At 41.8% G+C, this 25,808-nt stretch overlaps 1 protein-coding gene across 17 annotated transcripts in view; it reads right to left on the reverse strand.

Annotated features, from left to right (window-relative positions):
- The window catches only part of SRSF12 (serine and arginine rich splicing factor 12), a 43,275-nt gene that overhangs the window by 11,899 nt on the left and 5,568 nt on the right, over nucleotides 1-25,808 (reverse strand). The window contains exons 3-8 of one of the 17 annotated variants that reach the window (XM_078369772.1): nucleotides 11,789-23,864; nucleotides 4,251-4,348; nucleotides 4,003-4,113; nucleotides 2,794-2,841; nucleotides 2,447-2,558; nucleotides 1,523-1,664 (exon numbers count right to left, since the gene is read on the reverse strand). In XM_078369772.1, the coding sequence (XP_078225898.1) occupies nucleotides 1,523-1,664; nucleotides 2,447-2,558; nucleotides 2,794-2,829 (290 nt within the window). In that variant the 5' untranslated portion in view covers nucleotides 2,830-2,841; nucleotides 4,003-4,113; nucleotides 4,251-4,348; nucleotides 11,789-23,864. Of the gene's footprint in view, nucleotides 1-1,522; nucleotides 1,665-2,446; nucleotides 2,571-2,793; nucleotides 2,842-2,905; nucleotides 2,978-4,002; nucleotides 4,349-4,466; nucleotides 4,574-10,761; nucleotides 11,393-11,788; nucleotides 23,865-25,808 lie in introns of those variants that run through there. The other 16 variants (XM_078369770.1, XM_078369777.1, XM_078369769.1 and 13 more) reach the window with 16 other exon arrangements.

A 25,808-nucleotide genomic window follows, 5' to 3' on the forward strand; every position in this document is an offset into this window, starting at 1 on the left:
CAAAGGCAAGCCTATCAGACTTACAGCAGATCTCTCGGCAGAAACTCTACAGGCCAGAAGAGAGTGGGGGCCAATATTCAACATCCTCAAAGAACAGAACCTTCAGCCCAGAATTTCATATCCAGCCAAACTAAGCTTCACAACTGAAGGAAAAACAAAATCTTTTATGAACAAGCAAGAACTCAGAGATTTTATTACCACCAGGCCTGCTTTACAAGAGCTTCTGAAAGAAGCATTACACACAGAAAGAAACAACCAGTATTAGCCTTTCTAAAAATACACCAAAAAGTAAAGAGCACCAACATAAAGAAGAATTTACACCAACAAATGGATAAAACAGCCAGTCAACATCAAATGGCAGTAACCCTAAATTTAAATTGACTAAATTCCCAATCAAAAGACACAGCCAAAACCCAACGGCATGTTACATCCAGACCTGTTTCACATGCAAGGATACACAAAGACTCAAAACAAAGGGATGGAGAAAGATTTACCAACCAAATGGAGAGCAAAAATAAATAATAAATAAATAAAAAGCAGGAGTTGCAATTCTTGTATCAGATAAAATAGATTTTAAAGCAACAAAGATATAGTGGTAAAAGGATCAATGCAACAACAAGAGCTAACGATCCTAACACCCAGATAGGAGACTTAGATTCAATGAGACAGAAAATTAATAAGGATATCAAGTACTCGAACTCAGATCCAGAACAAGTAAACTTAATAAATATTTATAGAGCTCTCCACTTCAAATACACAAAATATACATTCTTGTCAATACCACATCACACCTACCCATAAGTTTAAATGAAACATTGATTGGCCATTATTAATACCCAATTTTTTTCAAAATAAAGCAATATTTCCATTTACTCTCCCTCTTTCTCTTCCTCTCCTTTACTTATTTATTTATTTATTTTTCTTTCCTTCTCTCAAAAAAAAAAGAAATCAACTTGTAAACCTCTAGATTCAGGTCGGCAATGTCTCATTGCTTGATTTCCTTTCTTCCCTTCCCTCCCTCCCTCCCTCCCTCCCCGCTTCCTCCCTTCCTTCCTTCCTTCATCCCTTCCTTCCTCCCTACCGTCCTTATTCCCTTCCTGCCTGCCTTCCTCCCTGCCACCAAAAAAAAAAAAAAAAAAGTTTAAAATATTTTCCAGGCTGGGTGCAATGACTCACACCTGTAATCCTAGCGCTTTGGGAAGCTGAGGCAGGAGAAATCACTTGAGCTCAGGAATCAGGAATTTAAGACCAGCCTGGGCAACATAGCAGGACCCTCCATCTCTACAAAATAATTAAAAAAATTAGCCTGGTGTGGTGGTGCACACCTCTAGTATCCACTACTTGGGAGGCTAGTGGTGGGAGGATTGCTTGAGCCTGGGAGATCAAGGCTACAGAGGGCCACGATCGTGCATCACTGCACTCCGGCCTGGGAAACAGTGAGACTCTATCAAAAAACATATATATATATATTTCCCAGAAAAAGTAGAAAATAAAGTTTTCAGTCCCTGTATTTCGTACTCACTCTTTAAGGCTGTCTGACCGCCTCCTATTTCTTCCCCATGAAGAACTTCTACTTCGAGTTCTCCTTTGGCTGGGGCTTCTTGATCTCCTGTGATCACTTGGAGAACAAGGATGACGTTCTTTTGATTTCATTTGGCCTGGTGCTGGAACATCAAGAACAAGACTTATAATTTGTTACCTGAATACTACAGTAACAGCCACTTAACTAGTAATCACTTTCTGAAAGAATTTTACATTAAAAAAAATCAGTCAAGGCCAGGTGCAGTGGCTCACGCCTGTAATCCCAGTACTTTGGGAGGCTGAGGCGGGTGGATCATGAGGTCAAGAGATCCAGACCATCCTGGTCAACAAGGTGAAACCCTGTCTCTACTAAAAAAAATACAAAAATTAACTGGGCATGGTGGTGTGTGCCTGTAGTCCCAGCTACTTGGGAAGCTGAGGCAGGAGAACTGCCTGAACCCAGGAGGCGGAGGTTGTGGTGAGCCGAGATCGCACCACTGCACTCCAGCCTGGGTAACAAGAGCGAAACTCCATCTCAAAAAAAAAAAAAAGGAAAGAAAGAAAAAGCTGGGTGCGGTGGCTCACACCTATAATCCCAGCACTTTGGGAGGCTGAGGCGGGTGGATCACAAGGTCAAGAGATCGAGACCATCCTGGTCAACATGGTGAAACCCCGTCTCTACTAAAAATACAAAAAATTAGCTGGGCATGATGGCGCGCGCCTGTAGTCCCAGCTACTCAGGAGGCTGAGGCAGGAGAATAGCTTGAACACAGGAGGTAGAGGTTGCGGTGAGCTGAGATTGCGCCATCGCACTCCAGCCTGGGTAACAAGAGCAAAACTCTGTCTCAAAAAAAAAAAAAAAAATTGGTCATCACTAAAACTCATTCTGCTGAATAAATAAAATCTAACATTCAGTCACACTTACTTTTGCGATCACCTTGTGCAAACTGTATTTCAATTTGACGGCCACATACCCACTTTCTATTGAGGTTATAAAGAGCATCTTCAGCGTCTCGAACGTCTTCAAATATGACTAGCTGTTAAGGATACTTTGAACATGAGATATCAAGTAAACATATTTTAAAAGTACTATTTACATGTAAAATGAAATTAATAGGAAAATAAAGTTCAAGTTACTAAGCTCACATTTTCAATATAATATGAATAATTAGAAAAAAGCTTTCACTTTTTCTTACGAAAACAAATGACCCATTATGATTTAGAAGAGTGAGTCTAAAAATAAAAAGAACAAAAGCAAACATGTAACTATACCTTTAGTGTCTGTAATAGTGTAGCTGCGGTATGCATGTATAATTTGAACTACAAGAAAAAAAAAGTGCAAAATTGGCTAGCATTATAAAATTATAAACTGTTTAGTACTCACTCCCTTCTCTCAGATAAAGGATCCATCAGGTTTTTCACTGAATATCAGCATGCAGAAGCCTTTATTCTGAAACTAAAATTACTCTCATTAAAAGACTTTTATTTATTTATTTATTTATTTTTTGAGACGGAGTTTCGCTCTTGTTACCCAGGCTGGAGTGCAATGGCGCCATCTCTGCTCCCCGCAACCTTCGCCTCCTGGGTTCAAGCAATTCTCCTGCCTCAGCCTCCCGAGCAGCTGGGACTACAGGCGCGCGCCACCATGCCCAGCTAATTTTTGTATTTTTAGTAGAGACGGGGTTTCACCTTGTTGACCAGGATGGTCTCGATCTCTTGACCTCGTGATCCACCTGCCTTGGCCTCCCAAAGTGCTGGGATTATAGGCGTGAGTCCCCGCGCCCAGCCATTAAAAGACTTTTAAATTTGACATTTAAGAAAGATTACTTGCAAACAAAACCAGACATATACAAGCGAGTTAAAACAAAAACAGATTCAGTCCTTTAAAAATGATATCTACCTTTGAACCTACCACTTTATACATTTATTTTTTATTTTTTTGAGATGGAGTTTCACTCTTGTCACCCAGGCTGGAGTGCAATGGTGCGATCTCAGCTCATTGCATCCTCCGTCTCTGGGGTTCAAGAGATTCTCCCGCCTTAGCCTCTGGAGTAGTTGGGATTACAGGCCCATGTCACCACACCCGGCTAATTTTTGTATTTTAGGTTTCACCATGTTGGTCAGGCTGGTCTCGAACTCCTGATTTGAGGTGATCCACCTGCCTCCACCTCCCAAAGTGCTGGGATTACAGGCATGAGCACTGTGCCTGGCCAAACATTTCTCTTTTTACTACTTGGGATATAGATATAAAAGAAACATAAAAGCAATCTGTAAATATCTGGAATTACATATATTGGTTTGTAAATCCCACTAAACTTCCTTATATATATAAATTATATAATATTAAACCTAGCTATAATGGAAATTAGCTATATAAAAATAAATAACTTTTTTTAGAAGATTTCTACTGATTTAATTAAAAAATATTACAAACAGAAAAAGTTCAAGAAATACAATATAAAACGAGACTTTGGCAATTACCTCAATGTCACTTGATCTTGAACCTTGCCCTTTACTCTTTAAGGCTTGAAAGGTGGACTTTATAAGAGACGCAGAACCAACAAAATCAGACTTGGCTTTGACTCTGGAACTCTGAGTAAATGTAGGAAAGCCGAAGTCTCAACCTGGTGTTGGCTTTGTCTTTTGCTTGATAAAGACTTCCCCTCTTCCAGGTCTTTATATCTGTGTCCACCCTCCCTTTTTACTCCTTGATGCTTGAACTTTAGTACCTTTTGTCTTGCCTGCTGGATTTATGCTTGGATTCTAGCTAACAGGTTGGTTCAAACTGGGGGCTGCTTGCCAGCTACTGTGGACTGCTTTAGATCTTCTGAGATAAAGAAATAAACACATTTAATTAGGAATATTAATATCATATGTTACTGAATACATATATGTATAAGCACACATATGCAGTATATTCACATGCACACAATAAAATAAAGGATATTGAACATAAGCAAATCCTCTCGGGCGGCGCGTGTAGAAGTCAAGTGGAATGTAAACGTCTACTATAGGGCCGTATCGACCAAACTCACGGCGCAAGTCCTCAGGCCTGAAGTGTTTTAGAAATAAGGTAAAGAAATATGAATAGCTGGATTAAAATATTTTGCCTCCAGAAATCCTCTCGAAACATCCAAAAGAAAGAACATCATCTAGACCAGCATTATCTAAAATTGTTTTTTGTAAGAATCATGCAAGGTTTTGAAAGGAAGGGAAAAAAGAAAGAAAAAAACATTCTCAGGTCAGGCATGGTGACTCACACCTATAATCCCAGCACTTTGGGGAACCAAGGTATGTGGATCACTTGAACTCCTGAACTCCAGCCTGGGAAACATGGTGAAACCCCGTCTCCACAAAAAGTGCAAGAATTAGCCAGACTTGGTAGCATGTGCCTGTAGTCCCAGCTATGCGGGAGGCTGAAGTGGGAGAATCACCTGAGCGCAGGGAGGTTCAGGCTGTAGTGAGCCAAGATCACACCACTGCACTCCAGCCTGGGTGACAGAGTGAGGCCCTGTCTTAAAAAAAAAAACAAAAAAACAAAACCCCCCAGATTCTAAGACCTCTCTTGGAGGTTCTGATTCAGGTAGTCTGGATTAGAGGTTGGAAATCTGTAGCTTTACAAGCACTCCAGGTGGTTGTTACGCTTAATTTCCAGAAACACTGACCGAGCATCTCTACCTCTGAAAGTTACTATAAGACCAAGTAAGTACTTGTTTCACTAAGAACACATTCATTTTGCCTCACTATAATTTTTCTTTTTTTTTTTAGCATCATCATTCCATAAGTGCCTCACTATAATTTCATGTTTATGTTAATCTTGTTTTCAGATTGTAAGAATTAGATTCTAAAGAAGTCCTAAAATTATTTCTCAGGCTTTAAAGAAAATGAGTGTTCTAATATTAAACATAAAACAAAGTAACTACTGTATTCCCAAATTGGACAAGTATTTTGAGCCTGCTATATGCCTTCTAGTGTGATTAGGTACTTCAAAAGGGATATCAAAAAAAATTAAATAGCATGATATTAATCTTCATGGGGCTACAATTTAACTGAAGAGACAAAACATTTAGCAGTAATAGCTAACAGTTACAGTGCATTTATATATTAGCCACTGTTCAGCTTACAACCATTTAATTCTTACAAGATCCCTGTGGTTATTTACAGGTGATATAAACAGATTACAGGTGATACAGACAGATTACAGGTTACTTACAGGTGATAAAAACAGATTACAGGTGATATTGACAGATTAACCCTTCTAAGGTTACTGAGCCAGCAATTGACAGAGCCAGAAATCAAATTTTCAGTCCCACACTAGTCCATCTTCTTGTTTCTTTCTTTTTTTTTCTGAAACGGAGTCTTGCTCTGTTGCCTTGCTGGAGTGCAGTGGTGCGATCTCAGCTCACTGTAACTTTGGCCTCCCAGGTTCAAGTGATTCGTCTGTCTCAGCCTCCTGAGAAGCTGGGACTACAGGCAAGTGCCACCATACCCAGCTAATTTTTTCACATTTAGTAGAGACAAGGTTTCACCATGTTGGCCAGGATGGTCTCAATCTCCTGATCTCATGATCCGCCCACCTTGGCCTCCCAAAGTGCTGGGATTATAGCCGTGAGCCACCATGCCTAGTCTAGTCCATCTTCTTAACCACTACACCCTACTACTTCATGGTGCTATCATAGGGATTCAGCATCAAGCTATGATCACAAAATGTGGCTCAGGAGAAATAAAGATTCACAGATGACTAATAAGCTTCTAGCTTGTTAGTGTCAATTACAAAATTAGATGATGTCAGTTACAAAAATTAGAAAAGAGAGCTAGGCTAGATCAAGGAGGGAGAAAAGAGGCAAAAAAAAAAACAACTTCCAGGTTTAGAAATGCAGAATTTGAGGTGATGGTAGAACATTGGTAAGAGTTCTGTAAGCAACTGAAAATTATTACATGCATTATATTAATGCATATAAATATAGTTAATAATTATAATAATTAAGTCTCGAGACTAGAAGCCAGTGATAAGGCTACAGATGGGGATTTAGAAATTATTACACATGAGATTGAACTAATATCGATGAAGCATCTACTATATGCCAGTAGCACAGTCACTATTATGACATACTTTATTCAACTTAACACTCATATAACGTTTGTTTTTACTATTAGTTTTTGAAGACAGTGACAATGTCTTTTTTCTTTCACTTATTCAGAATTCAGCAAATACTTATTGAGCACTTACTATGTGCAAGTTTCTAGGAATATGGTGAGAAACAAAGAATATACAATTCCTGCTCCCACAGATCATAGACTGGCATAAAGAGTCTCAACCTCTCCTGAGTATTGTAATCATCTATGAGGGGATGTTACAGACAGAGGCACCCCAATCTGACGCATTAACTCTGGACCTAATTAGTGTTTTCCATAGTGAGGCCTAAATTATGTTTAAATTTTTCAGGATTTTACAGGCAATTCTGACACTGAAGGTGGAGAATCACTGCTAAAGCAGGTGTCTTCACCAGCATATCTCTGTACCTGATGTAGCTGCTGGGCACACACTAGGTACTCAACATACATTTGCCTATCAATGAGTAAAGAATACATTATTGTTACCATTTAAGAGTAAAGGACACTGAGAGTGAGAGAAGTTACCTTGCCCAGAGATCTACACAGCCAGTAGCAGAGCTAGGATTCAAATGAAGGTCTTCTTAGACAACCAATCCCATCAACCAAATGTAGTGGCTAAGAGGAAAGGGATCATAGATCATATAAAGGAGGAAGCTGGAGCACTGTGTGTCACAGAGGTTTGGAGTCCTGGAAGCCAAGGGTGACTGGAGTCGGATGGAACAGATCTTTTCAAAAGAACCGATTCCCATTCATTGTCTCTACTCCCTCACCTGTTAGCTGTTGTTTTGTTTTCACTTATTTTTGCACTTTTGGTATGATCTACTTCAACATTCAAAACAAGCACAGAGAATAATAAATATCCATGTATCTACCAAACATCTCATTATTTGCCATATTTGCCATAATTTTCAGTATTTTTAAAGAAATTAGATACTATATCCTTCTGTTACCAATGGGGGGTCTTGACTATGAGTCTTCCAGGTTCTTGGCATTTTTAAAAAAGAATTGGACCAAAACACACAAAGCAATGAACAAAAAGGAAGCAATGAAAGCACAGATTAACTGAAATGAAACATTACTCCACAGAGTGGGAGCAGACTCAAGCAAGTGGTCAAGTGCACTGGTTACAGAATTTTCTGGGGTTTAAATGCCCTCTAAGGTTTCCCATTGGTCACTTGGTTACACCCTATGTAAATGAAGACTTGACAGGCAACCAATCAGAGGCTGAAGTGAAGGTTCAAAGTTGCACATGAAGAGTTGGCCTGGGACCAGTCTGATTGGTTGCAGGAGGGGACCAGTCAGAGGTAGTTTCCATTTTTCATCTGCAATGCAGTATAAAGGGAGTAGCCTCTGATCCTTTTGTCACTTGGGTGTAGAGAGGTGGAGTTTTCCTTTTGATTCAGTTATAGGAAGTCAGCATGAATCAGTCTTAGGTTCCCTGCCTACAGACCCTATTCTCCTGCTTCAGTATCACCAGCAAAGAATTATTGGTGGGCTGGAGGGTATGCCTATCTCAGCTTCACTACATGTTCTTCTAAAGTGGCCCAACCAACTTACACTTCCAAAAACATGTGTTAGAATTCCCACTATTGCCCAGGCATGGTGGCTGACACCTGTAATACCAGCAGTCTGGGAGACTAAGGTGGAGGACTGCTTGAGCCCAGGAGTTCAAGACCAGCCTGAGCAACATAATGAGACCCCATCTCTACAAAAAATAAAATAAAAATCAGCTGGACATGGTGGCTATAATCCCAGCTACTCAGGTGGCTGATCACTTGAGCCCAGGTTGAGCCCAGGAGTTTGAGACTGCAGTAAGCTATGATCATGCTACTGCACTCCAGTTTGGGAGACACCGCAAGACCCATTTCTTTTTTTGTCTTTTTTTTTTTTTTGAGATGGAGTCTGACTTTGCCACCCAGGCTGGGGTGCTGTGGCGCAATCTCAGCTCACTGCAGGCTTCATGTCCCAGGTTCAAGCAATTCTGCCTCAGCCTCCCAAGTAGCTGGGACTACAGGCATGCACCACCACACCCAGCTGATTTTTGTAATTTTAGTAGAGACAGGGTTTCACCATATTGGCCAGGCTGGTCTCAAACTCCTGATCTCGTGATCTGCCCACCTAAGCCTCCCAAAGTGCTGGGATTACAGGCATGAGCCACCATGCCCGGCCACAGCTTTTATTTGTTTAGAGACAAGGTCTCTCTGTCACCCAAGCTGGAGTCCAGTGGTATAATCATAGGTCACTGTAACCTTGACCTTCCCAGCTCAAGTGATCCTCCCACCTCAGCTTCCCCAGTAAATGGGACTACAGGTGTGTCACATACCAGGCTATATTTTACAACTTCCTTTATTTTTATTTTTGAGACAAAGTCTCACTCTACTGCCCAGGTTGGAATGCAGTGGCCTAATCTCAGCTCACTGCCAACCTCCACCTCTGGGATTCAAGCGATTCTTATGCCTCAGCCTCCCAAGCAGCTGGGATTACAGGCGTAAGCCACCATTCCTGGCTAATTTTTGTATGTAAGAAGAGATGGGGTTTCACCATGTAGGCCAGGCCGGTCTCAAACTCCTGGCCTCAAGTGATCTGCCTGCCTTGGCCTCCCAAAGTGCGGGGATTACAGGTGTGAGCCACCGCACTTGGGCTTATATTTTACAGCTTTTAACTCTACAAATGGGATTTTCATAGGATTCAACTTACTAAATGCTAACATCTAAAGACTGAGTTTACACATACAAAATCCAGATTTCTGACTTCTCTTGAAAACTAGAAAGATAATGTCAACAAGAAGTCCAGATGTCTACATAGCAGCTATCAGGTGGAGTTTAGAGGCAGATGCTGCTTTTAGATGTCACTTTTCCTTTTCTATTTGCTACAGTCCACACCATCCTACTATGCATTATAAGCTGGCAGCTTCAATTCCTGTGGCCATTAGAATTGGAAACCTCTTGATTTTTCTGCATACACCCAGAAGAGGCTTGATACTTATTCCGTTTTCAAACTGTCCGTTCAACTGCAAGATTTTTAAAAATTCTGCCCAAATTATGAATTTGGCTCACGTTTTCTATGTAATATATTGATAAACAGGCTGAGAGAAGAAATGTAAACAAGGCATCTTTCAGATGTTAACTAAGATATAGTAATCACAGCATACAGTTGTGATATATGTACTTGGGGTGATCAAATAAAAAGTACTTGGCGGGGCGCGGTGCCTTATGCCTTTAATCTTAGCACTGTGCGAGGCTGAAGTGGGCCGATCAGTTAAGGTCAGGAAAGCCTGGCTAACATGGCGAAACCTCATCTTTACTAAAAATACAAAGATTCGCCAGATATGGGGGGGGCACATGCCTGTACTCCCATCTACTCGGGAGGTGAGGCAGGATAATCGCTTGAACCCAGGAGGTGGAGGTGCAGTGAACCAAGACTCGGCCATTGCACTCCAGCCTGGGCGACAGAGACTCCGTCTCAAAAACAAATAATAAAAAAAAAAACTTAATGTTTATTTACTCCTCAAAGGCAAATTATGATACTCCAGATGACTATGGAGTCAAGAGCTCCATATATCTGCACCTGTCTGGCCCCAGGTAAGTCATTAAAACCCATAGCTTCTTATATTGTTTACTGAGAACAGCATGGAAAAAAATTTTTAAAAACCTCTTAGCTGCCGCTCTCCCATGTGTACAATAAAACAATATTGCATAGGTAGAAAGCTTAGGGGCAAGTAAATGAAAAAAGCCTAGTGAAATGAAAATGCCTATTTAACACCGTTCCCTCACCTCCGCCCCGCGCCCCCCATCCCTCCAGCTCCATTAAGGAAGGAAGTGCTACAAGAAGAAGTCATTCCCTAAAATCTGTGTTCAGACACTCTGTGGACAGACTTCTCAAAGGAGGACGGGGTGGGGCAGCAGGGACTGAGCATCAGGATCGACCAGGTGAGTCCATCCAAGCTGTTAAAAGGGGTATTAATACTGGACTCAGAACTTTAAAGAAAAGCGCACTGATCTCATTCACTGAAGTTATCTTTTGTATGCAGAATAAAATGTAAGCAGCACCGTCTGTAAGTAGATCAGAACTGGGGGAAAGAAACTGTAAGGCCCGAGTCCGCATTATGGTACAGTACGTTCTCACCAGCCTCAATTCCTCATCTAGAAGGGTTGGACGCGCGGTTTTATCGCGGCACGGTGACAAAGAGGCTGAAACGCGGGCACTCGCTGGAGCGCAAACCCTCCCGGCTCGAGGCGGGGAGCGACCCAGGCCCCGGAGAGGGGCGCCCCTTGCCCCACCGCCTGCCGGCTGAGGTGCTGAGGCGGGGAAAGCGACGAGGGCCCGGGACGCGGTGTGCGCGGCGCCTGGGCTGAAGCCCGGCCGGGAGGGCGGACGCGGGAGTCCCGCCCAGGCCGCGGAGTGGCCCGAAGGCTCACACCTCCCCCCGGGAGGTGCCTCAACCGGCGGCGCAGTCAGGGCCCGCGGGGAGGCTCCGTGCAGCCCCGCCGGGCCTCGGCCGGGCTCCGCGGCGCGGCCGTTACCCTACCCCTCCTCCGCGTCCCCAACCTGCCGCCGCGGCTGTTCACCTGGTGGCGTCCGCGACGTTCCTGATGAACAGGGAGGTGTTGGGGGGCCTCGTGTAGCGAGACATGACCGCTTCCTCCGTTCCCTCCGGGTCTGCCCGCGGCCGCTGGGCTCGCTCCGTTTCCCGCTACCACCACTGCCACCACAGGAGCTCCGCTGGCCCCCGGCGCGACCCCCTCCCCTCGGCCTCAGCCCGGCTAGCGCGCAGCCGCAGAGGCCGGCGCGGAGGGGGCGCTGCACGGCGCGAGCCTGGACGCACTGGCCGGGGGCGGGGTCGGGGCCGGCATGGGCCCGGGGGCCGCGGGAATCCCGAGGACAGTAGCGCCGGGGTTCCGAGGCCATATGGGATCTGGGGATGGGGGTTCCTGGAGTAAGACGGAATTTGGGGAGGGGGCGGCGGGGATCAGGGTGTGTCAGGAGGGCGGAGGCCAGAGAGGGCCTGAGGACCCAGAGGTGGTGGCGGGGCTGTGGCTGGGCAGAGGTGGGGTCGGTGAGAGCCGTGTTCAACCAGGCCCCCGCCCAGCCGCCGCTCCCCTCAGCGTATCGTCCACGGCCCAGGACCTTGGCAATTGGGTAGGCCTCCTACCCTTCTGGTCTTGAGCCTTCCGCTTTCCAACTGTGAAGTCTCGGTTTTGTTCCGATGTGTTAATAGAGACGGGGGTCTCGAACTCCTGGGCTCAAGCTTCTGGCTGGACCGTCCAAAGTGCTGGGATTACAGGTGTGAGCCACCGTGCCTGGCCTGTTGGATTTTTAAGTATTAAGATTCTTCATCCTTTATTCACTTGGAGCATAACACTAAGCTGTGAGTACATTCATTTGCATGTTTATTGAGCAGCTACTACTATGCACCAGGCACGTAGCGTGGGATATAGCAATGAACGAACAGGCCAAGCCCCGCCCCTCAGAGCTTACATTCTTTGGCGGGGGACCAACGAATGAGCAGTGACATAGAAGACACGAGTTAAAATGCAGGGACAGGTAAGCAAATTTAAATTACCCTCTCCCCATTCCCTCATAATGTTGTAGCCCCTCCCCTTCTAGTTAGATTCTTGTCTTCGCCTTGTTCCTGTGGCCAGCAGGCACAGCCTGTTACTCAGGGCTAGAACTGTAAAGTGGTAACTCCTAAGTGTGAAGAGTGCCCCTTTTCACTCTCAGAAGTGATAGGCTTTGAAGAATACATGGTCACGCTTCCTAGCTCACAACCCTTCCAGAGGCCGTGGAGGTTCCTTGGTCTGCAGCTCTACTGGAAAGGTGGCTTTTCATTCATTCAGAAGGGATTGCTCTGGCACAGCAGGCGCAGGGCTAGACTGGGAATACAATGGTGAGGAGGGGAGGAACCGTGCCTATTCCCCTGCAGAGTAGAATTTGGTAGGGAGGCAGATTCTAACAATCACACTGGTAAAGATACAAACTATGATACAGGACTATGAAAAGAACTATATGCTGCTGATAAGGGGCATTGTTGGGTGGTGAGCAGGGCTCACTTACGTTCCCTGAACAAGTCTCGAAGGATGGGTAAAGAATGGAGAAGAGTAATTAGTGCAGTGGAACAGCACATGCAAAGATTTGGGCAATATAGTAAACGAGGCAAAACAAGAGCATAAAGCTGGAGAAGAGCTGGAAAATGGGGCTGGAGAGCAGGCTGGGTTCATAATACAAAACCTTAGAATGTTCACTATGTGTTCGTTTGCTAGGGCTGCTGTAACAAAGCACCACAAATTCGGTGGCTTGAAACAGCAGACGTTAATTCTCTTGTAGTTCGGAGGCCAGAAGTCTGAAATTCGGGTGTCTGCAGGGCCATAGTCTCTCTGAAGGCACTCAAGGGGAATACTCTGCTTCTTCCAGTCTCTGGTGGCCACACACATTTTTTGGCTGTGGATACATAAATCCAGTCTCCACCTCTGTCTTCACATGGCCTCCTCTCTTTCTCTCTCTCCATTTTTGTTTTAATGATGGAGTCTCTGTTGCCCAGGCTGATTTCAAAATCCTAGGCTCAAGAGATCCTCCTGCGTTGGCCTCCCAAAGGTGAGATTACAGGTGTGAGCCACTGTGTTTGTCCATTTTCACACTGCTAATAAAGACATACCTGAAACTGGGGAGGCCTCACAATCATGGCGTAAGGCAAAAGGCACATCTTACATGGTGGCAGACAAGAGAATGACAGCCAAGTGAAAGGGGTTTCCCCCTCCTTTTTTTTTCCTAAGGGGTTTCCCCTTATAAAAATATCAGATCTCGTAAGACTTATTCACTACCAGGAGAACAGCATGGGGGAACTGCCCCAATGATTCAATTATCTCCCCCTGATTCAGTTATCTCCCCCGAGTTCCTCCCACAACAGGTGGGAATTATGGGAGCTACAGTGCAAGATGAAATTTGGGTGGTGACAGAGCCAAATGATATCACCCAACTACCCTATCCTCTGTTCTATCTATTATAAGGACATTTTTCATTGAATTTAGGGCCTACTTTGTTAATAGAGAACGATCTCATCTTGAAATCCTCACTTACACCTGCAAAGACTCTTTCCAGATAAGGATACATATCTGGAGATAGAACTTGGACATGTATTTTTGGGGGCCACTATTCAACCTACTCCATTTTTGCAAAGAAAAGAAACTTGACCTGGTGGGTAGTCATAATTACTCATCCCTGGCATATTGTTTATTGGGGAAAAATCAATTAATAAGACATGTAAATGATGAACCTATTTAGTCAAAAATATATTGGCCAGGCATCGTGACTCATGCCTGTATCCTGGTACTTTGGGAGGCAAAGTTGGGAAGATTGCTCAAAGCTAGAAGTTTGTGACCAGCTGGGTAACATAAGACAAGAGAGTCTCCCCATCTCTACAGAAAATTTTTAAAAAACATTAGCCGAGCATGGTGGCACATGCCTATAGTCCTAGCTCCTCAGGTGGCTGAGGCAGGAGGATTGCTTGAGCCCGGGAGTTGGAGGCTGCAGTGAGCTATGTTTGTGCCCTTGCACTGCGTTCCAGCCTAAGTGATAGAGCAAAATCCTGTCTCTATATAAATAAATTTATCTGTATGTTCATATATAAATATAATTTTCCAGGTATAGGTATTATACTCTGATACTTGCTTTCTTCATTTAGTATTATCAGATTATTTTTAAAATGCTTGTTGTGAATATAGAAAAAAAAACACAAAGCTGTTGAGTTTGAAAAAAGCTTTGTAGGAGTATCCAAAAATACTTAGCCTGCATGTATGGATGGGAAGTATTTTTTTCTATTCCTTTTGATAGAAGTACTTGAGGAAAGGGTCTTCAACTGTGTAAGGAGTTTCCCTTAGTAACTTCAATTTAAAAGGTGGCTGGAACTGATATAAAATAAGTTGTGGAGCCATAATTATTTATATTACATAAAAACATAAGTTCTTTTTTTCTAGATATGATTTGAGGCAGCATGTGTAAAGTGTAAGTAAGCTGCTTTCTGGTTGGAAGGCCTGAGAGAACATTGTCCGGCATGGCCAACTAAGGAATGTTAAACGGTCGGCTTGGCCAGTGTTTTGCCTTGGTCCTTAAACCAGTTGAGATGAGTAACTGATAAAGCTGTATCTTGTCTTCCCTTTGGTGGGTTAGGGTATTTGAAGAGGTAAGGGAACGGCTGAGGTCAAGAGTAAACACTCTGCCTGTCCCTGGACTCACAAACATATTCATATTTACCCCATGTCCTAAAACTTAGGTGCCAATTCACAAAAGTATTGCTTTATTGAGTCATTGCTTTAAGGCACCAAATAGTACCCTACAGGCTTAGGAGAGTTAATGTTCTTCCTAAAGTGCCAGAGGATTCCCCAAGAGTATATAATTGGCAACTATGACAACTGTTCAATAACTAAAGCCTCATTTTTACACCAGAGTTTAATATATTGTTCTTCGAAGTAACTGTTACTTTCATTACTTTTTATTTAATACATTTTAAAAATTATGAGGAGCAGTTTAATGCTTCTTAATTTTTCTCCTAAGAGAGACTTGGATTTGAAAATATTTTAGGAAAATTTGTGTCATTTCTCATTTAGATATCATTATCTGACTTTTCAAAAGTAAATAAATTTTAAACTTTTTCATTGAAATCACGGTTTCATAAAGAGTATTGCAAGAAAAATTCAGAATCTTTTTTTCAATTTTATAAGTCTCTAAAATTAGTAGTCTATATTGTACTTAAAATAGAGCCACATATGAATTTATTTATAATGTTTGGGTGTTTACTCCTGAGACATGTCTGTGGGGAAATTGCTGATATCACAATAACTTACCATCATTTAGAATCTAAACACTTAGGACTTTCCTCTTATCTCTACCTACCTGCACACTGCGCAGGTTAGGTGAGCTGGCTATCTCTTCCATCCTTTTTGTCTCTCAGAAGCATCTATTCCAAATGGTACAGGAGAAGCACAAACCTCTCAATATCATCAGTAGATTTGTGAGAGAAGAGTTTGAATGTAGAAAGTTACTGTTTCTGGGTTATTAGTAAAGTTCACAATTTAAGGCTATTGCTATTTCTTTCTAATTATGGATACTCAAGGGGTCAAGACAGGTCTCCAATATTGAGCAATACGTCCGATATTTGTTATTCTAAAGCAATCTGATAGAGTATGTGGTTGAATAAGTAGCTTTTCTTCCATTTCTTAAATGGCTCAGAATGGGCTAATTATCAGGTCTAATCAAGGAGTCAAATAATAAAAGACTAATTAATATTTTAACTATATTAAATAATAAATCTTTTTTTTTTTTTTTTGAGATGGAGTTTCGCTCTTGTTACCCAGGCTGGAGTGCAATGGCGCCATCTCGGCTCACCACAACCTCTGCCTCCTGGGTTCAAGCAATTCTCCTGCCTCAGCCTCCCGAGTAGCTGGGACTACAGGTGTGCGCCACCATGCCCAGCTAATTTTTGTATTTTTAGTAGTGACGGGGTTTCACCATGTTGACCAGGATGGTCTCGATCTCTTGACCTCGTGATCCACCCGCCTCAGCCTCCCAAAGTGCTGGGATTATAGGCGTGAGCCACTGCGTCCGGCCTAAATAATAAATCTGATTAATATTTTAATCAGATTAATTAACTAGTTTTGTTTTTTACTGTCATAGTGGATAACTAGAACTAATTGAAAATTAAGTTGTATTTGTGTAGGTATTAATGTCTTGAAATTTGTGTAATTAAAAAGTACCTTGAAGAAACAGTGTCAGGATTAATGAGGTCAACAGAGAATATCATTTTTTGTTGTGAAGTCACTCTCCAACAGATGGTGCTAGCTTTCCTCTAGTGACAGCTGCCTGGTCTATCCTTTCTTAAAACACACCATGACAAAGATGAAGAGTGATGTGGGGATTTGTATCCAATACATTGTAAACATTTTTCTATTACGTATGTACTTTGGTTTATAAGACATCATTCCACAAAATCAGTTGGAGAAACTATGATTGTATCCTCTTATGACTTTGATCCCTTTTGCTACAGTCATAAGAAATCATGTCTTTAAAAAGGTCAGTTGTATGATAATAATGTAACTAGGAGGGATCAAGCTAACTTTTTCAGAAAAGCTTAGAGAAGGTCTGTCACTTTCCCTATATATTTCCTAAAATGATGTTGGGCTCAAGCAGTCCTCCCCACCTCACCCTACCAAGTTGCTGGTACTACCATGCTCAGCTAATTATATAATTTTTTGTAGAGGTAGGTCTTGCTATGTTTCCAGGCTGGTCTCAAACTCCTGGCCTCAAGTGATCCTCCTGCCTCAGCCTCCCAAAGTGCTGGGATTACAGACATGAGTCACTGTACTTGGCCCCATCAAGATTTTTTAAGCAGGAAATTAAGATTTGTGTTTAATAAGGATATTCTGACAAAAATGTAGAGGATGAATTGGAGGGAACAGTAGAGACTAGTACAAGCAGATCACTTAAAAAGCTCTTGTATGTGATATATTTTCTCTTTTAAAAGTATTTCTCAGCTGGGCATGGTGGCTTATGCCTGTAATCCAGCACTTTGGGAGGCCCAGGTGGACAGATCACTTGAAGTCAGGAGTTTGAGACCACCCAGGCCAACATGGCAAAACCCCGTCTCTACTAAAAATACAAAAATTAGGCATGGTGGCCAGTGCCTTAGCTCCTATAATTCCTGCTACTTGAGAGGCCAAGGCAGGAAAATCACTTGAACCTGGGAGGCGGAAGTTACAGTGAGCCAAGATCATGGCCCTGCACTCCAGCCTGGGTGACAGAGAGAGACAATGTCTCAAAAAAAAAAAAAGGGGTATTTTTTTGGCTGGGTGTGGTGGCTCATGCCTGTAATATCAGCACTTTGGGAGGCCAAGGCGGGAGGATGGCTTGAGCCTAGAAGTTGGAAACCAACCAGGGCAACAAAGTGAGACCCATGTCTCTATAAAAAATTAAAACATTAGCCAGGTGTAGTGACATGCATCTGTAGTCCTAGCTACTGGAGAGGCTAAGGTGGAAGGATCACTTGAGCCTGTGAGGACTGCAGTGAGCCATGATTGTACCACAGCACTCTAGACTGAGTGACATAGCAAGACCTGTCTAAAAAAAAAAAATGGCTCGGCTCAGTGGCACATGCCTGTAATCCCAGCATTTTGGGAGTCCAAGTCAGGTGGATCATGAGGTCAGGAGTTCAAGACCAGAAATTCTACCTCTACTAAAACTACAAAAATTAGCTAGGTATGGTGGTGGGCATGCCTGTAATCCCAGCTACCTGGGAGGCTGAGGCAGAGAACTGCTTGAACCCAGGTGGTGGAGGTTGCAGTGAACTGAGATCATGCCACTGCACTCCAGCCTTGGCAACAAAGCGAGGCTCAACCTCAAAAAACAAACAAATAAAAAATAGTTGTTAGCATTGTCCACTGAAAAGGCTTAGAAACAATGACCAGCCCAATACCATTTGGCACCCCTTAGGGCTCAGACCATACTCCCTAAATATAATTTCCTCTTGAAATAAACAATGACTTTTTGGAGTGTGGCTGATTCCATGTTTGAGGCAAAAAAATATACAGGATGACCCTAAATATATATCTTGTCGTATCAGAAAGAAAGAAGTTATCAAAAGCTTCTGGGGTCATGTGAAAAGGATTCCACAGACAATCCTGGCTAAAGATAAGACTATTTGAGCAGCAATAAGAACAATAACTACAATGAATTAAAACATCAAATTTTTTAGGTGCACAATTTCATAATTATACTAAAAAACAACCCTAATTTGTCACTTTTGGATCCTAACTTTCCTGTATAAATTTATTCCTTGGGGTAACCCAAATGGTTGATGAAGGAAGTTTTGTTTCATTTTTCTAAAAGTATTCCAGTCAATAAAATAAAGAGGGGATGATAGAATTATAATGTCATAATGTTGCAACCCTTAATGAAGTCATGGGTCCAGGCAACGGCCATAAATGACTGCTAAATTAATACAAAGGGAAATAACCAGACATTTTATGCTCTTCTGAAGGAAGTTCACATCAGTACCTATGAAATGCTCTCTTTTTTTTTTTTTGAAATGACGGTGTGTCACACTGTTGCTATTGCCCAGGCTGGAGTTCAGTGGCGTGATCTCGGCTCACTGCAACCTCTGCCTCCTTCATGCCTGCCACATTTCTCATCCTCCCTTACATGTAGACATGAATATGACCACATTCTGGCCAAAGACATGTAAAAGGAAATATAGTAAGATATATCTGGAATGGCCCCTTAAGGGGCTTTTATTCAGCTGAGGGGGTACACTCTTTGTCCTTCTCTTCCTCCTACTGCCTGAAATGTGGACTTGATAGCTGGAATGCGAGCAGTTATCTTGGACTCATAAAGTAACCTTGAAAGAAGGAAGTCACAAACTGGGGATAGCAGAGCAGAAGTGTGGCTACTTGGTCTCTGATGGCTGTGAAGTTGCCCTGGACTAACACCAGACATATTTTATATTGGAGGGAAATACAATTCTTATTAGATTACATGGTATTTGGGTTTTAGAATAAATGCTGCTAAATCTAATTTTAGCGAATCCATCTTTTATCCTATCCCTTCAGCTCAGTCTGTCTTTGGTGGTGACAAAGGCAGGTGGGATAATCATAGTAGTTGCCAAAATAGTTAGCAACCCAAGCCTATTCCTCAAACCACTTGAAGAATGGATTCCATGTTCTAGCTCAGTTTCCCCTGTGCAGTGATACTGATAATTAGGACCAGAAATGATCCACAACTGGGGCAACTTGAAGCTTCTAGAATTTGGAGGCATCTATATAAGAAAAAGAACACCAAATTACAAATACAAAATTAGCTACTCTCTTAGGTGGGATTCCTTAAAAGCAGAGCCTGAGATGGAGAGTCTTGTGCCAGTGATTTATAGGTGGGCTCTCAGGAAATTGTAAGGAAGAGAGGGATGCAGGATAGGGCAGGGGTAATTAGGCAAAGGGGTGGTTTCAGAAGAGATCTAGTCTCAGGCTAATTTCATGGGGAGCTCTGGAATGTGAATTACCATGCTGTGAATCAAAAGCTTGTATGCTTTGCCATTGATCAGTCATTGAGGGAGTCCAACCTCCCAGGCAAGGTGGCTCCCCCAGGCCTGGGCAGTCATTCGGCTGCAGAAGGGTACAGGTATGGGTCCTTGGTAGTGAAAACCTGCAGCAGCTGGGAGATGCGTACACTGGCTTGCTGAAGGGAATCAGGGAAGGAAACTAACAGTTATTGCTACAGATAAAAAAGAAGAGAAAATAGTCATTTAAAAATCTTAAGAAGTTGGTAAATATTATAAGTATCACAAAATTCAGAAAAATATACCATTTCTCCTCTATTTTTTGACTTCATAATTTTTGATCACCTCTTCATATGACATTGGTTTTGTAATGTAGTTTTTGAGAGATAATTTAGTCTAGCATAATTGATTAAATTTGTTTTTATTATTGATCATTTAGAAAAGTTTCTTTTAGCTTCATTATTTAGCTATAATCCATTACAAGCAATGCTGTGTATATTTTTAGGATTATTGTTAAATTTGGTAAAGCCTCTATCAAATTTTTTTGGTATATGGATTGTAAGATTTAGAGGCATTTCAAGTTTTCTTCAACAGTGATAAATCTTAAATTATCTTTGAATTGGCTACACTCAGTTTGTCTTCAATGGCTTATCTCAATGGCATATGATGAGTTTATATTATCTTTATTAATAAATTTAAATCTGCTTTCAGTGAGTGACATGTCATCAGGCTTCATAAAGATCAGACAGATTGTGTGTAGTCCTGCTAAGTTTGTACCCTGTAAGCAGTAATTCTGATAAACTGTATTTTGTATAATTCCCATTAAAAGAGAGGGAAAAACTATGAAACAGTTATAATTGTGTATAATGCATCATTGAGTATATTCTTGACAAGTAGAACCTCCTTTTCGACTAGGAAGATAAAAACAGACTGACCCCTCCATAACAATTTTACATATCTGGTGACTAGAAGCATTTCCAATAGACTGACTTTAACCTCTGTTCATTTCAAGCCTTGTTTCCCCTTCACTGTCCATATACTTATGGTGTTGCCCATTGTAGGACAAGTTCATATGGCAATATGACTCTGGCCCTGAACATTCACCTGTGTGGATGCCAGTAAGTTGTCAGAGTGGGCAATAAGAATATTGCTGGATGCCATTTCTGCTCCTAGACAGCTAGATGAGTGTTGTAGACATGATTGCAATACCCATAATTATATCCACTAAACCCAAACCAATGTATGCCCAGTTCAACTTTCCCTTAGTTTGAACCCAAAATGCCTATGGCCATTTCAGTGTCAAACTGTGAGGTCTCATCTTCTTTGTTAGACCTGTGTTCCCAAGTATCTTACTGACCAAGATACATCCTTACCAAGAATATAAGTTAAGTCATGTTCACTTAACTCTGCTAGTTCAGTGTAATTTATTTCTAACATGTTAATATTCAAAGTATTTTCAAACATATACATCCTCATGATACTTACATCTTTTTTAAAATTTCTAACCAGTACACTATGTATACCTTTATATTTGGAAAAGTTCCACATGTCATGCTCTAATTAATCTTACGGATTTCCTCAGAATAAATTTCTCTTTTGATGAACTCTATACTTCATTGTATAGAGTTTATTCTGAGGAAATCCATAAGATTAATTAAGGCATGACATGTGGGACTTTTCCAAACATAAAGGTATACATAGTGTATCTGGTTAGAAATTTTAAAAAAGATGTAAGTATCATGAGGATGTATATGTTTGAAAATACTTCGAATATTAACATGTGTATATACCAACCTCAGGTGTGGCAGTATAGCAAAGGGATGTCAGACAATTTCTCTGGTATTAGTAGTGGAGGCTAAGGGTAGAAGCCATTACTACAGTGTTTTCATCCTACATATGTGTTGATATTTTGTATGAGATGTTTCCTCCAGATTATTGTGTCAGCTTTTAAGGTTTTACAACTCTCACAGGCTTGCTGTCCTGTTAGAATCATGGATTGATTAAGGTGATTCTCTATAAAATGATGTGATTTCTCCTGTATACATGGGTCTCAATTCTACTGAAACTTTACTAACAATTGCTGTTTTGGAGATCAAATCAACCAAAGCTAACTAATAAGCACGTACTGAGTTTCTACATTAATTTTTAAAATATACAGTGAAGCTAATAGAAAGTCCAAAATGGGACACAAGAAGCACTTTATAGAAGGAATTTCAGGCTGGACACAATGGCTCATGCCTGGAATCCCAATACTTTGGGAGGCTGAGGTGGGAGGATTCCTTGAGGCCAGAAGTTTGAGACAAGCCTGGGCAACAGAGTGAGATCCCATCTCTAAAAAGAAAGAAAGAGAGAAAAGAGTTTGAAACTGGAATCTGAGTTCATATATAGAGGATTTGTTTATTTCACAACCTTAGGTATTTGAAGATCACATTCTTTTGGTTTAGCAACAACAATGGATGAGCCTATCATGCAAAGTAGAAGTTCAGATTTAATACGATCTTGCATGAAAGTCATTTAGCCATGGCCAGGCGTGGTGGCTCACACCTGTAATCCAAGCACTTTGGGAGGCTGAGGCAGGTGAATCACCTGAGGTCAGTAGTTTGAGACCAGCCTAACCAACATGAAGAAACCCCATCTCTACTAAAAATACAAAATTAGCTGGCGTGGTGGCGTATGCTTATAGTCCAGGCTACTTGGGAGGCTGAGGCAGGAGAATCACTTGAACCTGGGAGGTGGAGGTTGTGGTGAGCCGAGACTGCACCATTGCACTTTGGCCTGGGCAACAAGAGTGACACTCCATTTCAAAAAAGAAAAGAAAAGAAAAGCATTTAGCTGTTAATTGAAAGCAGACAAAGAGGCTGATAATGAATTAGCTATTTTGGCCTTTCTGTGTACTTATTTAGCTTAGCTTGCTTTCTTAAACTTCACTTTCATGTGTAATGCCTGGGCTAAATATGCATATTACAGTTTTTTATTTTATTATTTTATTGCAGACTTAATTTTAAAAATAGAAATATTTAGATCAGACTACAACAATGTATAAATTTCACAGCTGCATACTGTTTCCTTATTACCCCTCTTTTTTTTCACTCTTTCCTTCAGGCACATTCATTGTTCATTTCTTCTGATAGTTTCTCTATTACTCTAAAGTTATGTGGTATAGGTCTCTTCTAATGGTAAATATAAACCATTGGACATTCCAGTTTAATAACTTTGATTTTAGGCCTTTTATTCACACTTTGAAGATAATTTTGGTTCACTTCCATTCAACAGCACACACTGTTCTACAATTAACTTTGTCTTCTACTAACTCTTGGTATTTAGTGCTATGGTCAAATCTGGGCTTTCAAGATTTCTTTTCTTTTTCCTTTTTAAAAAATTTTTTAAATGTGTTGTAAAGACAAGGTCTCACTATATTTCCCAGGCTGGTCTTAAACTCCTAAGCGCAAGCCATTCTCCCGCCTTGGCCTCCCTAAGTGTTGGGATTACAGGCATGAGACACTGCACCCAGCATCAAACTTTCAAAGCAACTTGATAGATCCATATTATATGTCTTCATGGTTGCAGATCTCTGCATGGTCAGGTGTTCCTAGAGAAAGAAATTGGATCACTTGGCAACAACAACACTTGGGTACAATGATAAGCTAATTTTAGACAAGAAAAGAAATGAGAGCATCTATTGCTGCCACTTGGTATGAATTAGACAGTGAAGAAAGTATTTACTTTTTTGAAATGATAATAAAAATAACATTCTAGGTTTTTAGAAATTTTCCAGGTGAGGTTTCTAAAAAACAAACGAAGATTTTTTTTTAAAAAAAAAAGGAAAGGGGAAGAGTTGGAGGTAGAAAAAAAGGGGGGCGGGAAATATATGCCAGCTATTACACTTGCCTGACAAAAATTGAATTAAATATCTCTATCAGGTCTGGCCCCGTGGCTTACTTTGGGAGGCCAAACTGCTGATCACAAAGGCAGGCAGATCACTTGAGGTCAGGGAAGTCGAGACTAGCCTGGCCTAGTGGTGAAACCCCGTCTCTACTAAAAATACAGAAATTAGCCAGGTGTAGTGCTGCACTTCCGTAGTCCCAACTACTTGGGAGGCTGAGGTGGAAGAATTGCTTGAACCCGGGAGGCGGAAGTTGCGATGAGCAGAGATGGCACCACTGCGCTCCAGCCTGGGTGACATAGACCCTGTCTTAGAAAAATAAATAAACAAATAAATATCTCTATCATAGTTCATCTTGAACAAACTTTTCTCCTAAGACAAATTAATTTATAACAAAGAAAGCTAGTTTTAGTGAAGTTGGGTAGCTTACAATAATAGAAATAATGAAATTTTCATTAGTCGACTTAAAAAACTTAATACTAGAGAGAATAAGACTGTAAAATGAAGCTTTTGAGGAATGTTTTAATCTTTGTTTTTTTAGACACTGAGACTCACTTTGTTGCCCAGGCTGGAGTGCAGTGGCACAATCATTGCTTACCAAACTCCTGGGCTCAATTGATCCTCCCTAATAGGTAGGACTACAGGCACATGCCTCCATGACCAGCTACTTTACATTTTTTTGTGTGAGAAGATGGCGTCTTGCTTATGTTTCTCAGGCTGGTCTCAAAATCCTAGCCTCAGGCGATCTTTCTGCCTAGGCTGCCCAAAGCACGGTGATTGCAGGCCTGTGCTACCACATCCAGCTAATTTTTTTTGTCTTCTTTGGAGAGGTAAAGTCTCACTATGTTGGCCAGGCTGATCTAGGCATGAACTCCTAGGCTCAAGCCATTCTCTCACCTCGGCCTCCTAAAGTGCTGGGATTATAGGCATGAGCCACCCTTATGACCTTATTTCGCTGTAATTACCTCCCTAAAGTCCTACTCCCAAATATGGTCACATTAGAAGTTAGCACTTGGGCCTGTAATTCCAGCTATTCTGGAGGCTGAGGTGGGAGGATTGCTTGAGTCTGGGAGGTTGAGTCAGCAATGACTTGTGATCACGCCCCTGCTCTCTGGCCTGGGTGACAGAGCAAGACCCTACCTCAAATAAATAAATAAGGTCATAAAGGTGGGGCCCCAGCTGGAGTGACTATTGGGTAGACAGGCAGGAAGGGAGAGATGAGTCAGTAGCGAAAGGGAGAGCAATTTTGGGGGAAAAGAGAAATGCTTAAAGTGTTTTAAGGAAAGTTTTTTGTTGTTGTTGTTGTTGTTTGTTTTGTTTTGAGACGGAGTTTTGCTCTTGTTACCCAGGCTGGAGTGCAATGGCACAATCTCGGCTCACCGCAACCTCCGCCTCCTGGGTTCAAGCAATTCTCCTGCCTCGGCCTCCCGTGTAGCTGGGACTACAGGCATGCGCCACCATGCCCAGCTAATTTTTGTATTTTTAGTAGAGATGGGGTTTCACCTTGTTGACCAGGATGGTCTCAATCTCTTGACCTCGTGATCCACCCACCTTGGCCTCCCAAAGTGCTGGGATTACAGGAGTGAGCCACCGCGCCCGGCCTAGGAAAGTTTACAGTGCAAGGTATGATATAATGCTTTCTTTATTTCTCTTCAAAGCATTCAATAAAATCTATAATAACCATCAGTGGTCTGGATTTGAATTTAATGCCTCAAGTCTGGCCTAAAGATAAAAATGGAACAAACATAGAAGCTGCAAAAGGGGAGCAGCCATGAACAGATTACATTTGTTACACAAACGTGAACATATGCACACACATTCAGAGACAGAGTCGGGACAACAGGTGCACACCACCACACCCAGCTAAGATTTTTGTTAACTTTTTTGTTGCTCATGCTGGTCTCATACCCCTGAACTCAAGCAATTCTCCTGTCTCAGCCTCCTAATGTGCCGGGATTACAGCCATGAACCACCAGTCCTGGCCTATTTACTAATTTTTAGAACACATGTATTTTTATTTATTAATGACTCATCACATTTTTATAAAAGTTTATTCCCATAGAACACCTTGACGATTGTGACCCTGTGACCATATGTACCTGCCATCCATTCCTGCTAGCATCTTTCAAATAGGAAGCAACAAAATGACCAGGAAGTTTGAGAAGTGAATCCTTAGTAAAGGTAATTATTAACCATGGTATGCACACAGTCAAGGTGAACACACTGCCTGAGTGATCAGTGCAGGAATCTCTT

This window comes from Callithrix jacchus, chromosome 4 (assembly GCF_049354715.1).
Source record: "Callithrix jacchus isolate 240 chromosome 4, calJac240_pri, whole genome shotgun sequence".
Lineage (NCBI taxonomy): Eukaryota > Metazoa > Chordata > Mammalia > Primates > Cebidae > Callithrix > Callithrix jacchus.